The 26,460-nt window shown below is 46.6% G+C and overlaps 1 protein-coding gene across 1 annotated transcript in view; it reads left to right on the forward strand.

The window, feature by feature from the left end:
• Positions 1 to 26,460, forward strand: part of NBAS (NBAS subunit of NRZ tethering complex) — a 211,088-nt gene that overhangs the window by 121,527 nt on the left and 63,101 nt on the right. Inside the window, exons 32-38 of the mRNA XM_080683646.1 lie at positions 1,115 to 1,228; positions 4,146 to 4,259; positions 6,724 to 6,881; positions 7,848 to 7,937; positions 20,750 to 20,917; positions 23,332 to 23,445; positions 23,763 to 23,886. Of these exons, the coding sequence (XP_080539772.1) occupies positions 1,115 to 1,228; positions 4,146 to 4,259; positions 6,724 to 6,881; positions 7,848 to 7,937; positions 20,750 to 20,917; positions 23,332 to 23,445; positions 23,763 to 23,886 (882 nt within the window). The remainder of the gene's footprint in view (positions 1 to 1,114; positions 1,229 to 4,145; positions 4,260 to 6,723; positions 6,882 to 7,847; positions 7,938 to 20,749; positions 20,918 to 23,331; positions 23,446 to 23,762; positions 23,887 to 26,460) is intronic.

Here is a 26,460-nt window from a genome sequence, read left to right on the forward strand (position 1 = left end):
TTTCCCTGTAGCTTGGGTGCTTATGTGAATTATTCTTACTATTCAGATGAGCAGGTTTAGGACAGTTTAGTCGTCTCCCAGGTTCTTTCTGTTACAGGATAAGTCCGTTTTCCAGACGAACAGCACGTGGTGAAACCCAGCCTCGAGCCAGTTTTGCCGCTTCCCGCTGGGTAAATGGACAGGCAGCTCCGCCTTACTCTGGCTTAAGCTCTCCGAGTATCCGCTGTCATTTTTGTTCTTGTGGTTGAATGTACTTGCACTTTCTGCTTGAGGGTGAATCAGAATGGTGTCACCTGCCTCCTCGGGCTCCCTCCCTCTTTTCCTCCCCACCCTCCCTTCTTTCTCCTCCCTCCCTCCCTCCCCTTTCCTTCCATCAGTGAACACTGACTTCGGCACTTTATTCCAGGAACTGAAATAGTGAAGGGAATGAGTGACGCACGCTTGCTGACTTGGAGGGACTGACATGCTGATAACAAGATAGCCACACTGGAGTGTCATGTAGGAGTTTAAATGCCGATTCAGCCACTTGGCGCTCAGCGACCTGTGGCAACTTAAAGTCTTTGCATTTCTCCTTCCTCAGATGGGGAGAATAATACAGTATTCCCCAGACAGTCCTGACAGTTACACCTTGGAACATTGAAAACCCTTACAGTAGAGGATCCCATACTTAATAAGCATTTCTGTGAATGTCAGTAGTAATAATAATAACAAATACTCACTGAGTGATTTTATGTTCTATGTATACTTTATGTGTATTTAAGCATTCTCATACATGCCCTACGAAGTAGTGACTGTTATTTTGCCTTGATTTCTTCATCTGGAAAGCAGAAAGAATAACAGTCACTTAAGCTAGTTGTTAGGAAATAAAACACTTTCTTCCTAGCTGCCAAATGCCAATTCATATGCTGTTTCAGATGTTTGGTGGCAGAAAAGATCCATGTTGTACATTATTTATTCGGAAGCAACAATAAATTTAACTTTTTTAAAAAGTTGTGTCTTCCACTCCTTATTGATCTGGAGGCCAGCACAGCTCTCATTCCGTTTAGTTGTCTTACGTTAGGGAGGTCATGTACCTGTTGCTGATGCCTGTTATTTGGTCTCTCTTTCTCTGCAGTGCGACTGCGCTCCGACCGGCTCAGCCTCATCAAGGAGTGCCTTTGCCAGTCCCCCACGTGCTACAAGCAGTCCGCCAAGCTGCTGGGCCTCGCTGAGCTGCTGAGGGTCGCTGGTACGTTCTGAAGGCTACACTGCCGAGGAAGGTTTCTGTGTTACTCTCATCACTATCCTGGGCGGACATAGAATGCACCAGTATATGGCAGGCTAGCTTCTTTTCTGGGAAGACTATAAAAATAATTACAAAAATGTCACGTGGGCCGCTCTGTAGGACTTCTTGAGTGGCCTCTTAACATAATGCTTTTATGACCTTGTCTCAAAAGTTACACACCGTCTTTCCCACCTCACTCTGTTTGTCAAAGTAAATCGCCAACCAGCCTCCATGCAAGGGGCAGGCATTAAGCTGCATCGTTAGAAGGGAGACTGGAATCTGTGGATGTGGTGTAAGTTCTGTTTCCTGCACCCAAAGCCTGTCACGTCCTCATTAGCCTTCTCTGCTTCAGGCTAGATAGCCGCATTTTCTTTAATAGTTTCTAGTCCCGCCACCCTCCTGGCTGTTCTCTCTGAGAGTCTATTTTGTTCTGTTTGGAACATTTTTCTAGACATCATTCTTTTCAGGCCTATTTTTGGTTATGCCTTTCCTTTTAAAAACCTGCTCAGATGGAACTTTCTAAAATTAAAAGCAGTTTAATATTCCTACTTTGGACTTTAAGATGACTGACCCATCTTCACATAAAAGTTTATATGAAAACAGCAGTAATTCTCATTTTGCACTTTTATACTTATCTAAGTTACTTCTTACTGTGTCCCTTATGGCGGGATTATGAATCCCATTTTGCACATGTGGAAACAGAAATAAAGAAGGTAAATAATTTATTCCTTACTCTGAGTCCTTTACTCTTACTGTACTTTCCCACCTCTTTAGACGTTGGATGGTGGTAATCAGTGGACCCTGACTTAACGTCAGCTGAGTGGGGGCTTTCGCTGCACCTGTGGAACACCTTCACCTCAGCACCTGGGTTAGTGTCTGTAGCCCAGCCAAGCTGCCCAAGGAGAGAAATCACGCCTGCCGTCTCACTCGTGATTAGATATTTCGAATAGTCGCAAACATTTCAAGAGTATTATCTAGGAAATAGGTTTTCTCTTCGTTGTGATATGTGCATTTGTTACTGACAAACTTACACACGTCGTTCCATTTCCTATGTCACATGTTACTGCAGGGATGGAAAATGTTCCCTTCTTTCCTTCTAATCATTAATTTCACACAAGAAAAGATTAATAGGGGAAGCGCATTTAATTTCATTCCTTCCGGAGCCCCATAAAGACATGAGATTCAAAGGCATTTGGGCAGTTGAGGCTTCTATGCCATCCTGGGCTAAGGGGAAGGAGTGGGGGTTTGGGCTTCCGAGGGGAGGAAGGCAGTTCACTGGAAGGTGGGAAGAGCAGGTGTTTGGTGAACAGATGTTTGCCACGCCACACAGGTCAGTCCTTCTGATGTGAAAGTCATCTCTGGCAATAGCTGTCTGCCGGGTACAGCCCCCTTGTCTATCCAAGTTCTTCTAGGCAGTTAGGGGGGAGGCAGAAGCTCTTCCCGAGTCGGCCTGGTCTTGGTCATCTGCACAGTCTGGGGAGGCATGTTCTAATACGAGTGTGTGGTTCTCATGATGTGAATCTTAGTGCTGGGTCAGCTCTTTTCAGACGGAGCCTTTAGACTGCCTTGAGCCAGTACTCAGCTTGGATTTTATTTAAACCTTTGAAGCACAGAGGGAAGGATCATGGGAACAATTTTAAAGTTTCATTCTACCCTTTCTGTGATATGTTTGCTTTTTCTTTCAAACCACTTTATAGCTTAAAAATGCAAAGACCATATACATTTTGTTTCCTGGAAATATTGAAAATAATTTTAAGGCTCTATTACCTCATTAAAATATAAAATACCTTTTTTATTTTTAGTCTAAATAGACAAAATTGTTTTTATTGTAAGTTTGAATTATTTGTCTTATAATTGAAAAGCACAGTGAATTGAATCTGTGCCCATTTCACCGAGGATATTTTTTTGAGCCTCTGCTCCGTGCAGGACTTGGGCTGGGTCTTTAGGATTCAACACGAAGCAGCCCCTGTCCGCCATGAGCTTAAATTCTGATGGAAGGTGCACATTGTTAGAAATATAATGGCAATAAATTGGTATTCAGTGAATGAAATGTAAAGGAACATGTGGGAGGCACACCTAACCATGTATTTTATATGAAGAAAGTATGGAAATGTCCAGAAGGAAGTGACATCCAAGCTGAAACTTCTAAGAATGTTCTTGGGGGAGTAATTGAAGATCTTTGTGTTAATATAAGCTGAATTTGGTATAATTTCTTAGTGTCTAGATCAGCCGTGGGCAAACTACGGCCTGCGGGCCGGATCCGGCCCGTTCGGCTGTTCTATCGTGGAGCCGAAAGAGTGGAGGGTTCTCTTGCTCTCCCCTCCGCTCCTTTACTTTGAATTTATATTAGTTCACACAAACACTCCATCCATGCTTTTGTTCCAGCCCTCCGGTCCAGTTTAAGAACCCATTGTGGCTCTCGAGTCAAAAAGTTTGCCCACCCCTGGAGATGTTGACTATCATAAAACAATAAAATTACATCTATTTTACTGTGTGTTTAAATTTTTTCCTTCTTATATTTGTCATTTTAAATTATAATTAGAAATAGAACATTCAAAGGGCAAAATACAAAAGTGAAATTTGTTTTTAGCAAGAAGCTTGGAATCCAAGGAAGTTTAGAGCCAACTTTTCCTCCACGCCCTTGGGTTGGGATGGTGGTCTGGGCTGCTGTTAATCACGACTGCTCAGGAGACTGAGACCTAATTCGATGATTAATCAGTAGGTTAGAAAGTAAAAGTTGCTGTGACCTTTTGTCCTGTCGTCTTTTAAAAATCAGTTCCATCTTGACTTTTTATTTTCAAATTACTTTGAAAGATGAGTTCGTGAGCTCATTGATGAATTGATGCTGTGAAACCATGAAGTCATTTGTATGTACTTACAGGTGACGACCCAGAAGAAAGGCGTGGCCAGGTTCTGATCCTTCTGGTGGAGCAGGCGCTCCGTTTCCATGACTACAAAGCAGCCAGTGTGCACTGTCAGGAGCTGATGGCTGCAGGTGAGCTAGGCCACCCTTAGCACGTGGCTCATGTCCCCGGTAGGTGACGCAGATGGGAGGGTCTGCTTTGAGATCCGCTGGCCTGGTTGGTCAGCTGGCGTATGTTCAGGAGATGGGAGCATCTTGTGAGCCCTGATTAGTGTGTACGCCATGTGCTTGTATATGTACCGAAATTCCTTAATGGACTCGGAGCTTGTATTGTATCTGAGATTTTGGTTGCTTTCCATTCCCCATTAAAACAGCCTCATAAGTTTAAGAGCAATTTTATGTAAAATATAGCGTCCTTTTATGTATTTGTTATTTAAAAGTAAATCTAAGTTTTCGCAGTATCGGCCATTTGTGACTATATAGTCAATAGTTCTATTTAAATTTTTTTTAGAAGATGGGGTAGTGCTTTTTAAACAGATACTGAGAAATTGGGAAGTGGTTTGAAACCCTGAATCAGGGTTTTGTATATTGAAATTCTAATTCAGGTCTGTGGAGGATAAGCAGATGTTGTTGTAGAATAGTTTCTCTAGTAAACCACGGCACAGTCCCCAGAGGGCTGGGGCGGGATATCGTCTTCTCCCGGCTCTGCACTGAAGCATCGACTTGTGCAGCAATGCCTGACTACATGGAAGGCCAAGCGCATCTCTCCCTCCCTTTGTGCTTCCACAGCCAGCCGTTGAAGTGCATTGCCTCACTCTGTGATAATTCACAGAGCCATGCACCTATGATTTGTGAAACTTTGGTATGTATTCTGTTAAAATGTTATTTTGCCGCGTGTTAAAAATGGTAAGGAAGACTTTATTCAGGGCTTTAGCAATGGATGTTGAGGCTGTTGCAATAAGGGAGAGAGACTGAGCTGAACTCTGAATGCAAAAAAGACAACTGGGGGTGTATAGCCGAGGAACAGAGTGAGCGGGTCAGTGGATAGGAAACATGGCTGCAATGAGACATCGAGGGGAGTGGCATTCTTGCCGACGCATCATGGCAGGGTTCTTGCTGAAGGCAGGGCACGGCGGTCAGATGTCAAGGGTGAGGGGTGAGGAATTTGACCAGAGGTCCAGGGTGGTTAGTGATCAAGGGTGGGAGATCCCCTCTCACCTGACTTAGCAGGATGCTTGCTGAAACTGGGCTCTGCAGGCTCAGCAGGGACTGGGCCGAGTGGGGGGCCTGGTTGGGACGAGGGTGCGGAGGAGCCTGTCTACGGTTCAGGAAGGAGAGCGCTGCCGTGGGTACCGCTGTGAAAGTGCCTGACACACGGGGACGTCTCACGGTTTACAACCTCGGCATTAGAAAGGTCTCTTCGTAACAGAGCCATGTTCTGGAATAGTAACCAAGTGACTCTGCAACATTAAGTTCAAAATAATTGTGGTTTTCTGGAAAACCATTGTTGGATCACTCTAAAATTGTTTATTTAGAGAGCTCTCTAATAATTTTATTCCCATTAGTGGTGGTGCCTGGGTTAAGTTTTACTTTACATATTTATAGAAATTGTTTTAGGTGGAACCCTGCTTTCCAGCTGGAATTCCTTGGAATAAGAATGAGAGTATGTTGTAAGGTTCCCAGCGTGACGACGTGCAGGAAAAGGGTCTTTGCTGGCAGGCAGGGCGACTGCGCTCCTGGCTCGCTCCTTGGATCGCTTCGAGACAGGGAATGAGTCTGTGGAGCTGTCTAGAATAATTTCTGTTTCTAGCACTTCGCAGTTTACAAAGTACTTTTACATATGAGTGTCATTGAAGCATTTCAACAGCCCAACCAGGAAGGAGTTATTATGTCTCTTTGTAGTAGTAGAGGAGGTGTGATTACTTAGAACTTTCTCCAGCGCACACAAGTGTGTGTAGCAGGCTTGGGACAAAGCCTTACGTTTTCTGAATGCAGACATCCAGGTTTTCTGTTTTTTGTGTTTTTTGTTTGTTCTGTTTTTAATATTTATTTATTTATTTATTTATTTATTTATTTATTTATTTATTTATTTATTTCAGAAAGGAAAGGAGAGGGAGAGAGAGAGATAGAACCATCAATGAGAGAAAATCATCGATTGGCTGCCTCCTGCATGCCCCCTACTGGGGATCGAGCCTGAAACCCGGGCATGTGCCCTGACTGGGAATTGAACCATGACCTCCTGGTTCATAGATTGATGCTCAACCACTGAGCCACACTGATTGGGCCAGACATCCCGCTTTTTACTCAAAATCCAAGTAGATTATTTGTAGTCATTGTCAGGCAATCTGAAACTTAACAGTTTATCAGAAACACGTGTGTGGGGTGGCGCTGAACAGTTGGCTGATAAACCAGCGTACTGCTTTTGGTCTGCCATGGTCCTTGTGTGTTTCTGGTTCTATAAAATTATGCATCACTGCGGACTATGGTTCTGCTTTGGTGACACAAGACCTGAGCAGAAAGCCATTGACACTCGCGCGTTAGACTGGAGAGTTTCCTTCTTTTGAAGTCACTGTGTTTTTTCTCGTCACCTTGGCAGGTTATTCTAAAAGTTGGGATGTTTGCAGCCAGCTAGGACAATCAGAAGGGTTCCAGGACTTGGCCACTCGTCAGGAGCTCATGGCTTTCGCGCTGACGCATTGCCCTCCCGGCAGCATTGAGCCCCTGTTGGCAGCTAGCAGCTCCCTGCAGACAGAAGTAAGTGCTTCCAACACTGTCGATCTGAACTGGGTGAAGGGCGTTTTTTTTGTGTTTTTTTTAATATATTTTATTGATTTTTACAGAGAGGAAGGGAGAGGGATAGAGAGTTAGAAACATCGATGAGAGAGAAACATCGATCAGCTGCCTCTTGCACACCTCCCACTGGGGATGTGCCCGCAACCAAGTCACATGCCCTTGACCGGAATCGAACCTGGGACCCCCCAGTCCGCAGGCTGACGCTCTATCCACTGAGCCAAACCGGTTTTGGCGTGTTTTTTTTTTTTTGGGGGGGGGGGGCGGGGGAGTGGATCTTAGGTTTGTGGTCATTTTAAGAAACAATATAAGCGTTTTCATTTATAGAATAAAAATAGCTTGTTACTCATGTGAAAAGGAATTTGACGATATCAGGGTATAAAACAGTGTTGTTTGCTTTATTATAGCTAGGAAGAAAGGATACAAAGCAGGTGAGAGAAAAATAGAAATTAATATCAAGAAATAAATTACTGAATATAGTGGGAAAAGTTAGTGTTGTCAAGAATAAAACATAAGACGTGGTCATGTAAAATATATTCCGAACCCTGTGAATTCAAACCAGTGGTGGCACCATCCCTTAGCGGTCCTTAGCGGGAGGGGAGCGGGCTGGGGATGGGGTGAGTTTCCTAACACCTTCGGGGAGTTCTGCGTAAGGGAGGAGAGGGCTCCCCGGAGACACTGCTAAACAGAGGAAGCGGCTCTGGAATGTCCTACTCGTTCATCGCCCATCGGGCTTCTCACGTGATTCCACCTCTGAAACTGGGTCCTTGTGAAGCTGTCCCGAGGGCCCCAAGTCCCGCTCCCCAGACTGTGCAGGAGGAAGCAGGCCCGTCTCCTCCGGAGAGAGCTCTCAGATTTCCTGCCTGCACTGTGAGGGGAAGCAAGTTTAAAAACACAATTTCTTTATCACGTGTCGTGGTCTTTTTTCAGATTCTCTACCAAAGGGTGAATTTCCAGATCCACCGGGAAGGAGAGGAGGGTGTCAGTGCTGCACCGTTACTCAGCAAAGCGCCACAGGAGGTGAGCTAGTGTTGGCGGGAGGGTTTGGAAGGTGGCTGGGGTGGCACGAAACGGGAGCCACCTGGCCTGGTGTATAGGACCCTGCGTTTATCTGTGTGTGTGTGTGTGCGTGTGCGTGTGTGTGTGTGTGTGTGTGTGTGTGCGCACGCGCGCTTCTTTTTCTTTTTTTGATGGTAGCGTTTTTCACAATAAATTATTTTTTTAACTTTTTTTTTATTGTTTAAAGTATTACATGTCTCCTTTTTCCCTGATTGACCCCTCCCCCCGCCACTCCTGCCCCCCAGGACAAGTCCCCACTGCCTCAGTGTCCGTGTCCATTGGTTATGCTAATATGCATGCATACAAGTCCTTTGGTTGATCTCTTACCCACCCCCCCCTCTCTCTGAGGTTGGATGGTCTGTTCAGTGTTTCTTTGTCTCTGGATCTGTTTTTGTTCATCAGTTTATGTTGATCATTATATCCCACATACGAGTGAGATCATGTGATCTTTATCTTTCTCCGACTGGCTTATTTCGCTTAGCATAATGCTCTCCAGTTCCATCCACGTTGTTGCAAATGGTAAAAGTTCTTTCGTGTTTCTTTCTTTTTTTTTTACGTCTATAGAGACCGTTTTTCTTTTAAACATTTTTGTGTGTGAAATATAGGGTGGGGCACAAGTGGGTTTATAGTTGTGAGTACACAAAACACAGTTTATTCCTGTAATTATTTATTATTATGTTATTTTCCATACAAACAACTGTTCACCTACTTTTGCCCTACCCTGTATTCACCCAGAGAAAAGGCACAAGATAAACATGTGCAGGTCAAGAAATGATCACAAGGAAAGCATCCGTGAAACCTCCACATCGTGAAACCGCCACGCAGTGAAACCGCCACACGTGACCAGCCTTCCACCGCCCCCTCCTCTCTCGCTAATCTCCAGGCTGTCTCTCCTCCCACAGAGCCCCGCTGCCCTGACTCATGGATCCCAGATCTTCGTGTGTTTTTTGTTCTTGTTTTACATAATTTTAGTACCTTTCGCACCCATCCCAAAATAATAGTGTAATTTGACCCATTTTCATACTGTTGCGTGTGTGAGATTCACCCGTGCTGTTACATGCAGTGTGTGATTTGTTGTTACGCTGGATAGACATTAATGCATGTGCACATGTGACAGTTTCTCCGTCTGATGCTGATTGACGTTGGTTTCAACTTTAGCTTCTAAGAACGATGCTGCAGCATCACTGTGTGTGTGTGTGTGTGTGTGTGTGTGTGTGTGTGTGTGTGTGTCTGGCGTGCACGCGCATCCCTTTCTTCTGGCATCCACCCTCCTGGCCTGGAGGTGTGTGCTGCCAGCTGTGCGCATGCTCGGCCTCCGTGGACACTCCGTGGCTTCCCAAAGGTCTCGCCCCTGGCGCCCTGACCGCAGCGTCTGAGAGTGCCATTGACTGCAGTCCACCTCCCTGCTTGGTTGGTTTTTAAAACTTAGCCTGTTCTCTTGAGTGTCTGCTGACATCTGTTTGTGATTTTGATTTGCATTTTTCTCATTACTAATGAGATGGAGTTATCTTAGGAGAGATCCTGTTTTGAGAGGTACCTGTTGGATACTTTTGCCCATTTTTTATTGGCTTTTCCCCCCTTTTTCCTTTTCCTCATTGAGATTCTCAGGAATAAAATTTGTATGAATCAGTTAAGGAGGAGTAACCAGCGACACCTCTTTTCTCTCGGTCAGTGTTTGCTGCGTGGAGTTTAGCTTCCCATTGCTGTCTCTAGCAACCTAAGACTGGCGTGTCTTTAGGTCGGAGTTTCTGATATTCTCATGAGATAACAGGGATGATAGTCCTTTTTACATATTGGTTTTCCACAGGATTTCTTTAATTAATAAGCTTCACTTTGTACGTGTAAAACGGCCTTCATTTTTCCAGTAACTATTTGGGAAGACAGTTGGCTATATTCATTTTGCCAACTCATCTCCAGTTGTATACTATACAGTGTATAGGTACTTCTAAAAGTCTGATGCACTTTTTCTCAGAGTGAAGTAAGTACAACTACCCATTTCCGTAATTCTTTTATATTAAATCTCACAAACATACATTGAGTATACACGTGTGTCCCTAGTTCAGTGCTAAGTGATTTGAGGCCTCAGAGTTACCTATGATGTGACTTTTGCTCTTAAGGAGTTTTTTCCCCATTTCCCTGTGGTGATGGCTCCAGGACAGCACTGACCCATGAAACTTTCTCAGTGAGGGGAATGTGTTGTGGCTACACTGTCCGGCAGGTACCACTAGTCTCGGGTAGCTCCTGAGTACTTGAAATGTGACTAGTGCACGTAACGAATCTGTGACGTTTTATTTGATCTTAATCAAGTTAAATTTAAAAAGCCACACGAGCCCTGGCTGGTCTGGCTCAGTGGATGGAGTGTCAGCCTGCGGACAGAAGGGTCGTGGGTTCGATTCCAGTCAAGGGCACATGCCCGGGTTGTGGGCTTGGTCCCCAGTGTGGGGCATGCAGAAGGCAGCCGATCAATGATTCTCTCTCATCATTGATGTTTCTCTCTCTCTCCCTCTCCCTTCCTCTCTAAAATCAATAAAAATATAATTATTAAAAAAAAAAAAGCCACACGAGGCCACTGGCTAGCAGCCTGGACATCCCAGCTGTGGAAGATCAGCCTCTCGGTGGAGTTTTGGTTGTGCCGTCAGCACCGCGGACAGCGGGCTTTTCTTGTGTAGGTGTGTGCACTCCCGCTGGATGGAAGCCATAGCATTCCCCTAGTACCTGGACTGGTGTGGAAGCTTTTGGTCATTTGGCACGTTTTGACTTAGAGTTTTACTGATTAGTTTCTGTTGGGTTTTCCTCGCTGGATGTGAATACTCCTGTGTTTCCTTCCTGGGAATCAGAGCAGTTCTTACGTTGGCTGGCGGTTACGAAATGATGTGTGTTTTAGGAGTTGGCACATTTCCCCATCTTTTGAGGGCTAGTGGAAGACCTCCATTTAGTGACATTCTTTATTCCACATTTTGCATCTTTTGAGCCTATGATCCTCTCCTACTTGTCCAGCACATCCCGCATTTTGTCTGTCTCTTCAGCCTCCTCTCCTCTCCTGCCTTCCGGACACGGGCTGTGTTCCGGTCACAGTGACTGTACCACCGTTCTCCGAGTAGGTGCCATGACACCTTCGGTGTTTGAGTTTTCTCCCTGCCTGTACTGCTCTCTTGTCTCAGCTCTGGTCACCCATCTAAAGTATCATCTTCTTTGTAAGGTTTTTTTTGTCGCCACATTCTCCCATCACTGTGGAGTGGTCTGTGTGGCATTGTCTGGTAAGTGGAAGTGTGCCAGTTTTCTCTGTATTCTCTCCACAGAGTGCTGGTCATTGGTGAATGCTCAGGAATTGTTTGATAAAGCTCCATGGGGAAACCCTCACTGCATAAAATTAGTCTGTGGTAAAAGTGAATTAGAAAGTACACTTCAGCCTAAAAATGAAAAGGAATTTCCTATTTAACTCATCTGTATGTGGTGTGGAGCCTGGGATCCTGTTAGGTTTTAGCCATTGTAAGGGGTGCACCATTTCTCTGTTCAGTGTAGAATTGCAAAGTGTGTCTGCTGAGTTCAACTCCAAAGCTCATTCTGAATCTCTATCCTTCTTTATAAAACCCATCAAAAGCCTTTGAGACTTTTGGGTTTCCTATTCTCTGCTTCTACGATGAATTAGAAAGTGTTGGCCTGACCCCTTGGTGGTTTCTTTGGAGTAGGACACACTGTGTTACCACAAACGTGTGCGTGTTTCTCCATTAGACTCCCTTTGGAAATGAAGGAGACCCGTAGTCCTTTACATGTTCTGCTTAGCAAGGCAAAGGGATTCTTTCGAAATGATGGTCTCCCCCACCTTTTTTTCCAGCTCCTTAAAAGCCGTCCTGTCTTCCTTTGTCCTCTTCCCGCAGCTGTAATACATCTAGATCTCGTGAAGTGCTAATCCAAATGCTCAGCCAGCACATTATGGCTTTGATTCATGAAGCACATTTCAGAATATTATAGCTGCTATTATTAGATTAAAATACAGGGCCCAGCTCTGAGATGCCGCGGTTACACATTAAGAGACATGATAATCACATTAAATTACAACTCATAAATGAGAGCTGACTGGATGTGTAATCTGCTCAATGCTCAAGACTTCCATTACCGAGTTGTGGAAATCATGATTTTTATTTATACATCCCAGCAAAGTAAAGATGTAATTGCTATGCAGTAAGTAGCATTTGCATTAGCACCACTGTGGCCTACAAGGGCGAAGATATTGCCTGTTGTCCCTGTGAACAAGATATTTGTTTATAAATAGAACAAAATGCATTGGGAAAAACAACCAAAATTACAGTTTTCCAGTTTCTTATTAATGTTGGTTATTATGCTTTTTAGATGTAGCAGTATTCTGCCACTTAGACTGTATTAACATTTTGTTTAGCTAGTGTTAGTTATGTCACTTAGCCAACGGTATTTTCCCCAGATGAATCTAATTAGAGCTGGAAATGGGTTATGTACAAGGTTTCCATTAAAAAATCATTTTCACTGTGGGAAAACTTGTTCTGAACATTTTAAGTGGCCATAGATTGATACAACTGGACAAATTAATGTTTAGAGCTGGGCCTGGACTCTAAGCAAAGAGCTATTTTGAATTTATAAAAGGATAGATTAGAAATACTATTTAAATAAAGGTGAGCACAATGGGAGTTGTATTTTAATACCATGGACGATCCTTTCCTTTTCCACTCACCAGTTGATAGATATTTGGATTGTTTCCACTTTGGAGCTTTCAGGAGTAGTGTTGCTACGAATGTTCCCGTACACGTCTTTGGAAATACGCGTTGATGTCTAGGTACCTGGGAGCAGCGGTGCTGCGTGGTGTGGTATAGATCTGTAGACACTGCCCATTGTTTTCGGAGTGGCTGCAGCATTTCACTTTTCCCACCGGGAACCATCAAGGTCCCAGTTTCTCCACATCCTTCCTCATCAGCACTTGCTGTTGAAGGGCTGTTTGATTCAAGTCATTTTTATGCATGTGTGTGGTAACTCATTCTTATTTTGGCATGCAGCATGCATTTAAAAAAATACTGTTATTGATTTCAGAGAGGAAGGGAGAGAGAGAGAGAGAAATAGAAACATGGATGAGAGAGAATCACTGACTGGCTGCCTCCTGCACACCCCCTACTGGGGATCGAGCCCACTACCCGGGCATGTGTCCTTGACCGGAATGGAACCTTGGGCCCTTGAGTCCACAGGCCGACACTCTATCCACTGAGCCAGACTGGCTAGGGCCAGCATGCATTTTTGAAATAATTAATGGCAATGAGCATCTTTTCATGTGCTTATTGGCAATCCTATACCTTCTTTGGTGAAATGGCCATACATATTTTACAACTGGATTATTTGTGTGTCCTTATGACTAAGCTGTAAGTGGTTTTATGCTTTTAATTCTGGATACAAATCCTTATTAGAAGTATGAGTTGAAAATGTATTTCTCAGTGTTTGCCTTGACGCTTTACTTTCTTAATGGTGACGTGTGAAGTGCAAGGTTTTAAGTTGCTGCCCTGCCCTCACTCAGTATTTGCTTTCAAGGAAGCTGTGCCCAGCTGATGGGGTAAAGATTCACTCCTGTGCTTTCTTCTAAGAGTTTTATAGCTTCCTCTTCCATGTTATTGACAAGTTAGTAACAGTAAGAAATCACTTTTTATATGAAATAAGTACAGGCTTAAAGAATGTCCACATGCAGAAACATGTGTTTAGAACTGGACCTCAAGCCCTACACAAAAATTAACAGGGTCTTATCTGTTCTGCTTTCTTTTATGTTTCATGATAGCTTGTTCCTTCTAAAGGATATTGAATCTCATATATAGTATGCACAAAGACACAAATTAATATTTTGAAGCTTTAAATGAAATAATTTAGTCTGGAGTGGGTTTTCGATACTGTTACTGCTTTCCTGTCTTTCGTGTGTGTGTGTGTGTGTGTGTGTGTGTGTGTGTGTGTGTGTTAGAATTTTGGTTTGAAGGCTCATTTTGAGTCATCTCAGTTAATTTTGTCTTCGCAGACCCTATGTACGGATTCTTACTTTTGTGGTTTCCCTCCCTCTAATCCCAAGCTGCTTTCCTGCGGAACCCTGTGCTGTGGTAGCTTCAGATGGGACTCCTCCCCTGACGGTGTTGAGGACGTGGGAAATAGGGACTGGGCGCCAGTGAGGGACTTGGGCAGTTCCTGAGGGCCCTGGCTTGGTTCTCTGCCTCCCAAGGCCACAGCTGAATAATGAAGTACATAGCCCCAGGCAGTGCCTGCCCTTTTGATTCATAATTCCCTGAAAAGGGGCATCTGGCAGCCACTGGCATCTCCGGTTTCTGACTCTCAAAATGTTGAATTCTGTTGGCTTTGAGCACCTCCTGACTCTCTTTCTATTATTCAGTATTCTGGAGCACCCTGAGCATATTGAGACATGAACTCATTGTTCCATCTTGACTGTAATCCGTACTGTTTTCTTTAATTACAAAAATCGTACAGGCTTTTATTTTAACCCATTTAAGGGGAGGCAGGGGTTCAGGTAAGTAGCATTATCAGGCATATTTTAGTTCTTAAAAGTAAAAAAAGATGTGAAACATCTGCAGTAGAATCCAAACATTTGTTAACTTTTGTTAAGAAGTGCATGGAAATGTGTGGTAAGTTTGGTCCTTCTGCTTTTTAAAAATATACAAGTAATTTCATCAGCAGTACCTTGCTCCACAAAGACCCCAGGTCTCTTGGCCTGCCTGCCTTTCCATAACCCTTCCCGACCCCTCCTGCCGTGTCCTCCCCGGCATCCCGTGGCTTGTCCTCTCACTTCCTCCAGGCCTCTGCTCAAGTGTCTCTTTATGGAGAGCTCCCCTGCCCTCACGTGTAGCCCCTACCCCCGGCCCAGCTCCAGGCCACTTTCTTTTTCTCACTGACCCTGTCATTTATCTGACGCACGTCTCTGACACGCTTTCTATTTATTTTCCGCCGTCTTTTCGTGGAGTGTAAGCTCTTCGTGGCAGGAACCATGCTTTTTCCACTGCTTGGTTTTCAGCATATAGAACAGCGTCTGTCAGTGTGATGTTTGGTGTCACAAATATTTGCTGGAGAGTCCATGCGTAACATAAATGAGGAAGGTAAGATGTGGATGCGATGGGTGGGGATAAGTTCTGTTATTACACGGGGAGGAGGATTTGAATGGGGCCCAGTTTGATAAGTGCTCAGTTCCTTGGTGAAATAAGGGGTTGCCTTTGTTTCCTAATGCACCGTGCGTTTCTTGAGAGCAGGGGACATATCTTAATGGTCATGGTAACCCTGATGCCTGGCACTGGGTCTCAAACATTGCACACATGCCAGAAATACACGTTCAGTAAACTTGTTTTGTGGACATGTTAGCTGTGATGTCCCCGAAACCTGCGTTTGAAAAGAGGGCCCAGTTCAGAGTCCTGGAAGAAGACCAGCTATTCACATCTCGAAGGGACTGGGCAAGCTCCTCCGAGAGGACTTCCCTGTAAGTGAGTATCTGTAAGCCCTCTATCCATAAGCCCTTTGGGAGGAATTAAATTGGGGAAGGTAAAGGAATGGGAGGGCTTTGAGTTGTTTATGAAGCCCCACCTCTGGCCCTGTAAAGACTTCTTTTGTAAAACAAGGGCAGTTGCTTTTAATGCCTCAGAATTACTGGGCTGTCACCTAAACGTTGGCAAAGGACTGACAATCCATCCACCTGTCTTTGGAATGTTTCTTTCCATCTGGGTACATTCTCGTTCTTTCAGACTTTGTAGTGGAGGAGGGTTTCTAAGGCGGGGGCTGGGAGCGTAGTGTAGCAGTCACCGAGGGGTTCAGTTAGTGGGTGGTCCATAGCTTAGGTCGTCCCTGAGGACCATAAAGGCGTGGACATGTGGACCTTCGTCCATGTTCCTCGGGAACAGCTGAATATGTCTGGTTGTAAGACAGTATTAAAATTAATGATGCCGTTGACGGCTAAACCCCTCTGTTGCCCATTTATATTGGGACCAGGCTGTGTTGGAAAACAAGATTAGCCTCTTTTTCTTGAGGGATTTAGGGTTAAATTTCTCCCAGTTGGCAACTACACACTTCAAAGATGGTGTCCCGAGGCACTGTGGACTGGTTTCCCAACTGCAACAGACAGACACTAACAAGCTGACAGTCCCCGGGAGCCACCCAGGGGGTGGAGTGCTTACCCCGTGCGGAGGGCAGCCTTACCCACAGTCACAGAGGCTGGGCACTCTGAAGATGGATGGACCCCGGTCAGACAGGTGGCCTTAACTTCCCATGCGTAATGACTGTGGCCCTTTGCCCCAAGCAAGGCGTCCCTCACTTGATGAGCCCTGGCCTTAGCCGGCCCCCGGAGGTCCCCTTCCTGTCTTTCTGTAAAATGAGTGCCAGGTGCCTCGGTGGGAAACCTGTCCTGTAACTCTGGCCTTCATTTTTCCGGCTGTTGACCCGTTGCCCTGGCCATTTAACCCTCGTAGGGAGAGGCCAGCTGCCCCATGGAGGGAAACAAAAGAGCTCCATTTTGGCCATCTGGTTAATACCACTTTTAGTTAAATCTTCCCGTTTCTGTAAGTAAGCGCAAGTAAAGGCTTCCTATTAATTGTTTATCTGCAGGAGTATTAATGGGGCTGTGGACTGGGAGTTGTTGGCGTTGGAGGCACCATTTCCCATGCTAATGTTGGTTTTACCGTGAGATCTGCAGATTTATATGGAGCAGTGGTTTGAAGTGTGCTGCTTACGGGTTGAGCTTCAAGGGGCTGTCACCCTCGGAGTTGCTTCAGCCCTCTTATGTGACTTAGTTTCTCTCCCTGCTGCCGTCTAATGCAACCGTGAGGTCTCAGGGGCTAGGGGACCAGCCTTTATGTGCGTGTCTCCAGACGAGTCAATTATTCGATTACAGTTGTGTTGGAATTCCTATGGGGCTCCTGCTTGCCCTGAGGGCTACCTCCTGACACCTCCACACACGGACTGAGTCACCTAAGAATACCCGACATTTGAGCTTGAAGGGAGTAAAATGCCCCTTATCTTTGGATCCGAACAAGTTCAGTCTCTCATTTATCCAGCAAAAGGTTTTGTTCAGACTCTTAGAGAGCAAATCCAATTGAAAATCCACCCACCCAGTTTTTCCTCCTGTCCTGAAGTCTCTCAGTCTTAGCTTTCGCAGGGGTTATCTCAACCCTTAACCTTCAGTTCCACCTCAGGAATTTTTTTCTTTAAACAGCTCAGATAAAGTCAGGGCCTCTTACCTTAAAACAGGGAGTTCTGGAATTCCACGAAAAACTTACCCATCTTCACCAAAGTTCGAAGCAAAGCAAGGAGCTGGTGGGGCACACGCGGCTTCTGCTGGTACCTCGCCCGGGTCCGGGCCTGAAAGTGGTCCTGGGGGGCTTTGGAATCTTGCTGCACTACCCCACGTCAGTGTTGACATAAGAAATGGCCAAACGGAGAAGGGCGATAGACAGTGAGTCATGGCACCAGGTGTGAGCAGCTTTGTTGGCGCTCGGTGCTTGAGTTTGGCAAAGAGAGAAGTCGGAGCCAAGAACTCTAGTGCTGAAGGAAGTTCATTTAGCAAGCAAAGTGAAACTGCGCTCGCTCCGGGAGCTGCCTCGCCTTTTAGGAGGAAAGTCACAGAGCCGTGCGCCGTCTCTGTTTCGTTTCCCCATCCCGCTTGCCAAGGGATTTTCTTAGCTTCTTACTGTCCTGCCTCAGATACGTTTAGTAGTAGTGATTTAAAAATCGGGCATGGAAAAAGAAAATAAAAATGTACCTCATATACCTCTATTTTTCCTAACTACAGGTCTCTTAATCTGGGTCCAGCCAAGAATGCTAGGCGATTCAAGAAGGTTTTGGTCTCTAAAGCCCCTAAAATAGTGTGACAATTGTGGTGAGAGTGTATTGGTGACTCTGTGTGTTCATATGCGTGCATATGCACACGGGCATTCAGTTTTCTGGGGAAAGAACTTACAGGTTTCATTAGAAATGTGTAGGGGTTCGTGTCTCCCAAAGGGAGCACTTCTAAAACAGAGCCTGGCCTGTGAGTGAGCACATGCATTGAAGCAGAGTCTCAGTTTGGAGGGATTTACTCTGTGGGGTGTTTTCCCACTGCTGCTTCTGACAGAGGCTTCTGAAAGTGGCATGGCCCGTAACCAAGGCTGCATTCTTAATATTTGAGTTCAGGACGAACTCGCTCTCAGTATCAGGTGCAGGTGGATTATTTAACGACATGTTGGAGGAGAGGGATAGTGGTTTGAGGTCAGTTTGAGCTCAGTCATTCCAGCTTCCTGGCTGTGTACCTCCAGCTCAGTTATGGTAGGCAAACAGGTTGCTCAGAAATTAACCCTTACGGTACCAGACACCAGAGAGAGCAACTCTTACAGGTAAACTCTAAAAGGTTATTCACTCTGGTCATTGGTCAACAAGAGTCGCTTCTGGGAGCCAAGCTTGGCATGTGGAACCACCCTGGCTCCTGCGAGCCCATGCCCGTTCGGTAAAGGTGTGTCTTACAGGTTTGGAAAACATTACTAGTGCTTAGTCAACCGTCGAGCTCTGAGGCACGCTTGACATTAATGAGATTTCATGTTAAATTTTATGCTGGGAGTTGTTGATTTGGTTTTGGGGATTAGTCTATTTCTGCTGCTGTACGCTCTAAATTAATTAGCAGCATGCAGCTACGAATCAAATGTGCGGCAGTAATCATTTCAGGATTTTGCCTAACCTCTTTTTTCTTTCTTCATTACATGAAGTTGAAAGAGAACTATTTTCCTCATTAATGCCTTTGGTTACACTATAATCGTGGTGGATTGCCCCCAAATTACATCTCTTCTGTGGCCCAAATGAGCTGTTTATTTCACTTTCTCTTTGGCAGTTCTCATTAGGGGAACTCTCACAGAAAGCCTTTTATCACACACATTCCTGCGCGTGTGGATTTCACTTATCTTCTGGAGCAAACTTTTACGTTTCAGATGTTTTAAATTGCCTTTCTTTATTTTACTTTATATTTATTTATTAAATTTAAATTCTTTATTGTTTAAAGTTCAATTTCCTTTCTTGAGTTAGCCATCATGTGCAAAGTTTAGGTTCATTTGGTGAAATAGAGTCGTTGTTTTATAGCCTGCATTATTTGACATTTTCCGATAGATTGGACTTTCTGTGCATGAAGTGGTGTTCTGTTTAAGTGCCCCATTTCTTACCGTGTTTATATGTTTAGTTCTACTCTTGGGTTAGTTGATGACATTCAAATCATTCAGCACGCCTCCTCAATTAAGAAGATTCTGAAGATGGGCAGGAATAGGAAGTGTGACATGAAATCTTATTTGAATAACACTCATCTACCACTACATTAACATGTTAGAAAATGTGTCTGCAAACATTTAGATGGAGCAGTGACCCCAGACTTCTTACATGTCCACGGATGCAGAGGGCACATCGGGATGTTCACACACTCAGAGCACATGGTAATGAATAACCCTTGTCCCTGCCCTTGAAAAGCCCTGGTCTGGTCCGGAAGGCAAACAGACTATCAGTCTATGATGGTAGTGCGTTCAAGTGTGCCTACAGTGTGCTCTGAGTGCAGCGGACGGGGCAGTACCCTGTCTGGCCCGGATTTATAGCAAAACTATTCCATGTCAGGGAAAATACAGAAAAACATCTTTGTGACCTCGGAGTAGCAAAGATTTCTTAACTGTAATACAAAAATACTAATCAAAGTGACAAAACTGATAAATTGGACTAATTTGGAACTTAAGAACTTCTATTAATCCAAGATACCATTAAGACCATGAAAAGATAATCTGCAGAGTAGCAGAAAATAGTCACAATTCTTATATCTAACAAGAGATGTGTACCCAGAATATAGAAAGAACCCTTACAGCCGAAACCGGTTTGGCTCAGTGGATAGAGCGTCGGCCTGCGGACTGAAAGGTCCCAGGTTCGATTCCGGTCAAGGGTACGTACCTTGGTTGCGGGCACATCCCCAGTAGGGGGTGTGCAGGAGGCAGCTGATCGATGTTTCTCTCTCATCGATGTTTCTAGCTCTCCCTCTCCTCTCTCTTCCTCTCTGTAAAAAAAAAAAATTAATAAAATATATATTAAAAAAAAGAAAGAAAGAACCCTTACAAATGAATAAGGAAGACCAACCACCGACAGAAGAACGGGCAAAATACAGAAGCAGACACTGCACGGAAGGGGAAACCCAGGCGGCCAGCGAAGGCAGGGGCAGGTGATCACCCCCGTTAGCCTCTGGAGAGGCGTCCCCAGGGGGCAAAACCCTGCCCATGGCAAGGAGCCCATTGCTGGCCAGACCTGGTCAGGAGGAGGAGACCCTGAAGGCTGGCGCCTGTGGGCAGCACGACGTGTATGACCTGTAGCTTTTTTTTTTTGTCCGATGGTATTCTAACACCTACTCTGCGGTGTTGTTATAAGACTTAGCATTGTTTGAGCGAACAATTTATTTCTTAACCTAAATAGTAAACACTTTAAAATGTCTTATCAAAGAGATAGCCTGGGAGTATCTCCTTGGCAGGATATTCCATTGGTAAAAAATGAAGAACCCATTTTTCCTCCTCAGTGTTTCTGAAAGGGGTTACCTGATGAATGCACTATGATATTTTTTCCTTTTGTTTTCTTTTGTGAGTGAGGAACAGTAGGCCAGTAGTGCTGGGTTTCCCGTTGTTGTGTTATAGCAGAAATGGATTTTCCAGTGTATCTGTCTGCATGCCCAGTCATTCTCAGGAGCCACCTCATCACTCTCTGTTCTCATGACAACACTCCTCTCGGCTCCTTCTCCATCACAGGATGCAGCCGGCGCTCCCGGCGGCAGCTCGGCGGACCTGCTCCACTGGACCACGGCCACCACGATGAAAGTCCTTTCCAACACCACGACCACCACCAGGGCGGTGCTGCAGGCCGTCAGCGACGGGCAGTGGTGGAGGAAGTCCTTAACCTACCTCCGGCCCCTTCAGGCAAGCACGGCCGCTTTCTTAAACCCACTGCGCCGGCTCTGTCCACTCGTGCGCCCTGCACGGCGTGGCTTCCACCGTCATTACAGTCCTGTCTTCTCCAGGTGGTTCAGATAATCTCTTAGGGAACCTGGGCCTCCCGTCAGATGGGCGCTCAGTGATTTGCTTTATAGAATGTAGTGGCCTGCACGGAGTACTTGCAGGTACGTGTCAGGGGTTTTCTGTGTATCAGGTACTGTGCTAGTCCCTGGGGGTGGGGAAGCACTTCGTCTAATTCCCGTCCCCTGAGGAACCTATAGAACGCAACAAATAAAGCAACAGACCAAATATTTGTGTGATAGTGCGATGCTGGGTAAGGAGTGCGGTGAGGACCAGCAAGGTGCATGCGGGCTAGTGAGTGATGTTGGGGAGTGGAGTTCTGACTTCCATAGGGAAGTTAGGTGTCTCAGGAGAGCAGGTGGTCTGAGCAGGAACCTGGCTGAACCGTGCAGGAGGAGTACAAAGCCCTCTGCGAGGGAATGTGCTCGCCCTCTTTGTAGAAAAGGAAGGGGGCCAGTGTAGGATGAGCAGGGGGGACCGCGGGAAAGACACTAGCAGCTGAGATCAGAGGGCGGGGAGGCCTCTGTGGGCTGTGATGAGGGCCACCGGCTTGCGCCACAGGCTTTATTCTGAACGCAATGGGAAGCTGCTGGAGGATTCAGGCAGCGCAGGTGTGTGATCCAGCTGGACTTGCAGTAAGATCATGTGACGGCTGTGTCGGCAGCTGGCAGGAGTGAGTCAGGAGCAGCAGAGAGACCCCTCTGTTCCCCTGCTCCAGTGGGGCGTGGTGCTGGCTGGGGCCAGGGTTGCCAGGGGGAGTGGCTGGCTTGCGGGGGCTGTGGACCTGCTGAGGGTCTGGATGTGGGGTGTGCAGGGAAGAGGAGAACGCAGGCTGATAGCCCGGACAGTCGGGTGCGTGAAGATACATACCGTGGACTGAGGCTGTGCGCCCGACTTGGGTGTGAGTCCGTAGCTCTCATTGTTGCAGGTCTCACACTGGTTATGGTTATGGTTACTGCGCGGTCTCACCTGTTGGCCCTTTCCAGGGTGTATGTGCTAGGCAGGGTGTTAGTGTAGTGCCTGATGTCTGGTTCTTACGTGTCCCTTGTGAGTGTTACCATCGTGGGCAGCGGCGTCACGGCTTCCCTCGGCTGTGCTTGGCGTAAAGTCGTGAAGTAGGTGCTCAGTAAATGGGAGGGCGGGCGGATGCCTTCCCTTGCCCTTCCAGGGAGGAGCTGTACGATCGATTTGCTGAAAGGAAACCGTAAGTGTAATTGCCCGGAGGGGAGGTCCTGAGTGCTTGCTAGTGAGGACTGCCGATGGCAAGGCTGAGAGGCGCTGCGGGTGGTGCGGAAGAGACGGGGACTGGAGGGCACAGCTTTCTTTGTCTGCCTCTAGGGGCCCGGGAGGGGGGGTGGGCTCTAAGTAGGTGGGCAGCTAGACCGGAACCCGGCCTGGGAGAAAGCATAGAGGTGGGTGCGTTCAGCAGGCCCGAGTGGGTGGAGCGAAGAGCTAGCCTTTCATGCCAGCTCACATTTACTCACTTAAACGTTATCCTACGTAGTTTGGACTTGACACGGTTGGCTGTTTGCATTGTGCAAAGCTGCTGAAGGTTTTCTGAGCGGGGAGCAACATGTACGCAGTGTTTTAGGAAGGCTGTTCTGACGAGTGTAGGAAGCTTGTTATATGTATAATAGCGATCGCTTCCATGTTCCCGACTGACTGATGTCAGAGTGACCAGGACAACCAGAGGCGCTGCAGTGCGAGGCTGCAGTGCCCTCCGAGTTGGTGTTACTCCTCCAGCTCTGCTGGCCTCTGTGTTGGGCTGACCCACTCTCCTCAGATCACACAATGCACTGAGATTGTTACTCCTGAAATCCCGCCCCCCCCCCCACCCTGCCTCCTTCACTCTCCTTCCCTCCCTCCCTCCCTCCTGCCTGCCTCCCTCCCTCCCTCTTTCCCTCCTTTCCTCCCTCCCTCCCTCCCTGCCTCCCTCTTTCCCTACCTGCTTCCCTCCCTGCCTCCCTCCCTCCCTCCCTCCCTCCCTCCCTCCCTCCCTCCCTCTTTCCCTACCTGCTTCCCTCCCTGCCTCCCTGCCTTCCTCCCTGCCTCCCTGCCTCCCTCCCTCCCTCCCTCTTTCCCTACCTGCTTCCCTCCCTGCCTCCCTGCCTTCCTCCCTGCCTCCCTGCCTCCCTCCCTCCCTCCCTCCCTCCCTCCCTCCCTCCCTCTTTCCCTACCTGCTTCCCTCCCTGCCTCCCTACCTTCCTCCCTGCCTCCCTCCCTCCCTCTTTCCCTACCTGCCTGCCTCTCTGTCTCCATTCCCCGCACCCCAGCTCTCTTTCGTTTTATCTACTGTTTTTTCACTTCGTTCTTTTTAGGGGCAAGAATTTGGTGATGCTTATCGAAGCGGAACCATAGCCAATGAAGGTCTAGAAAGACAAGGCTGCCACCCTTTCTATGAGTCTGTCCTCGCCAATCCCTTTGTCGCAGAGGTAAGGACAGCACACCTAAGCATATCGCTGTACCGGTCACACTGCCCTGGGCCTCTCAGTATAAACAAAAGTGGACTTTTTCCTGAAAATTAACTTCTTTGGCTTCCTTCTTAATCATGTTATTCACTGTTTTTTTGTGATTTGTTTTTTGTACATCACAACATATTATGAGATTAAAAGAATTTTACACAAAATATGCCTTAGTAAGTGAGGAGTCATCATTCCAGTCTCCAGCAGATATAAAATCTCGCAGTTGTGTTTCTAAGAATGTCTTCGTGGAAAAGCACAGCCCACCCCATAGCGTCCCCTTTGTCCAGTCCCAGGTGACCTACGGCACCTACCAGCACGTCCCCGGGGAGAGCTTTGCGGAAGTGCTGCTGCGAACGGGCAAGCTGGCCGAGACGAAAACCGAGGGGGAAGAGGTGTTCCCCACGACAGAAGGTACGCCCTCAGGTTCGGGGGACGGTGAATGAATCCGAATGAATGCGCCAGGGAAAACGGTGCTACGCTTGTCAGTAATCCTGAATAGCTTAACTGGACACCGTCATTCATTTATTTAAGACATTTATTACCTCTGTCCTTCAGCTCCTTACAATATTGAGGATCTAAAAGGATACATATGACCCAGGTCCTGTTTTAAGCTGCTAATTATGCCCAGTGATTCTTATAGTGAGCGGTACAAAGCGCCCAATAAATACTCCTTTTGTGTGTGAATAACTCGTATTTGCTTCATAGCGTGTAGATGTGGACTTCATCTTCAGAATTTTCTGTGTGGTGGCGTAAATTTCCATGTAGAGTTTTGGTTTTTTTTTTAAGAATTAGAAATATATTCAAGTTTACCAAGGACACCTTTCCATTTGTTGTAAACACATTGTTATCAATAATGCTAATGTCTGAAACAGATGCCTTTGACTGTTTGAGATTACCAAGTATTTGTCAGAAACTCAACACAATTGAAGACTTACAGAGGATAAATGACCCAAACTAAAAATCTTAAAAATGTGATTCTTGACTTGAGGTCAGAAGTAGGTTATAATGTAAATTACACTTCCCAACACGATCTAACTTTTCAGATTGTCTAATAAAGTTGAAGAAAAGGTTTTTATGAAGACTAGCTGAAGAAAATTGATCATTACTTAGTTCGCTAAATGAATGTTTAATGGCTAATGATTTCCAAATTGATAACAGGAGCAGCCTTCCTCTGTGAATTCAGTCCTGGAATTAAATGGGTCACAGACTGCTTTTCATTTTGCACACAGTTAGTGCTTGCAGGCCGGGCCGAGATCTCGCCTGGTTTGGGCTGTGTGACTGTGTTAGAAAACTGCACTCAAGGGTTGGTAACCAGCATTGCACATTAAATTCATATGCCCTGCTAAATGTAAGGCAGGCCTCTTTAAGTATATATATTTGTATTTTGTCATCATAACATCACATCACTGTGACTCAGTCTGTAGCCAGCATGCCATCTGGGGGGTCCCAGCGAGACCCTGGGGGATCGTCTACGTCAGACCCTACTGATAATTTTGTCCAGTGTTCCTTCCAGTGACTTGCAGATTCAAAGACTGAGACTCTTCCTGGAGGTGGGGTTTGCGTTCTATTTTGCAAGAATCCTTGGGTCTCAGTGAGGGCTGCCGAGGAAGCTCAGATGCCCGGGTGGAGTGGGGCCACTCCCCTCCCTCCCCATGGGTTTCCTGCAGGCATCCAGCTGTTGGTTGGCAGGGCTCTGGGCTGGGCACTGGTGGTGGAGATCAGCGGGCTGTGGGCCAGGTGTGGGAGGAAAAGGTGTCACGAGGTAAGTTCAGCAACACCTGTGTGAGGGAGTAGGGGAGAGCTAGAACCCCTTTCCTCTCAACCTGGGGACACGTGGGTGGCGGTGTACTTGACACCGGCCATTTTCCGGTCTCGGAGCGGGAGGTCGCGGGCTCTGTGTGGCTGGAACACCAGCGTGTGAGTGCTGGAGACAGGCACGCACACCTGGTCCAGAGAGCCTGCCAGGAAAACCCGTTTGGGAAGTAAGTGACTGACACGGAGCTTGAGCATTTGACAGTTCCCAGCGGGGATTTTCCCTCTTCTCTTCCCCTGCATTTTGCTGTGAACACTTCCATATGTGCGTAAAGTTGAGACAGTTCTGCAGGGAACTCCCGTGTGCCTTCCATCAAGATTCGCGTTACCGTTGACTGTACTCCTCGGCCCACCACTATCCCCACTGCCCGGCTGTCAGCCAAGCTCAGTTAGTGGCCTAACTTCTAGTCCGAGTGAGACACAGTTAGGCAGGGAAATCTGGAGAAATGTCACGTGGTCTGTTCCCGAAGTCCAGCGTCCCTTGCTCTGGATCATGCACAGTGTTCCCCTCCATCAGCCGCCTGGAGGACCTGTGTTCTCTAAACACGGGTCACCTTGTGACTGCGTGGGGCTCCCTGCGCTCGCTCCTCCGCCCAAACGAGCGAGCGGCCTGGGTCCTTGTCACACTCCTGCTCAGGACATGGTGTTGGCAGCCTACGCGCCTTCATTAAAGCTGTGACATTTGCCGGTTGTCACATTTTTGTGTGGAAAAGCTGTTAATGGTCGGGATGTTTTACGATGTTGCATAATCAAAGCAAGTGGCTGCTGTTGTGCGGGCTGTGATGAAGAGGGGTGTTCCGGCAGGAGCAAAGCCATGTCAGCGTCATGGCAGTAATCAAAGATTTGTCCTGGATTTGGCCTCTGGAAGCTCTTTTGTTGCTCTGATTGTTCGTACATACAAGGCCGCCTTCCCCATTAGCTGCCACTGATATACATGCTTTTATAGCATGGCCTGGGCCTTCAAAAATCTAAGGATTCGCTTTAAGGAACCACCCTCATTGATCTATTTGCACTCAGACTTTGCAGCTACACCAGCAGTATTTCCCTGTGTCTGAGTAACAAACAGCACCATTTGTCTGCGTTAAGGCAAAGTGACCATTTGACGTGGTTTCACGTGGTCTGTATTTAGATGGGGCTGCGTAGACTCTCATCAAGTGTCTCGGGGAGTCCTCT

Source organism: Plecotus auritus (assembly GCF_963455305.1).
Source record: "Plecotus auritus genome assembly, chromosome: 8".
NCBI lineage: Eukaryota > Metazoa > Chordata > Mammalia > Chiroptera > Vespertilionidae > Plecotus > Plecotus auritus.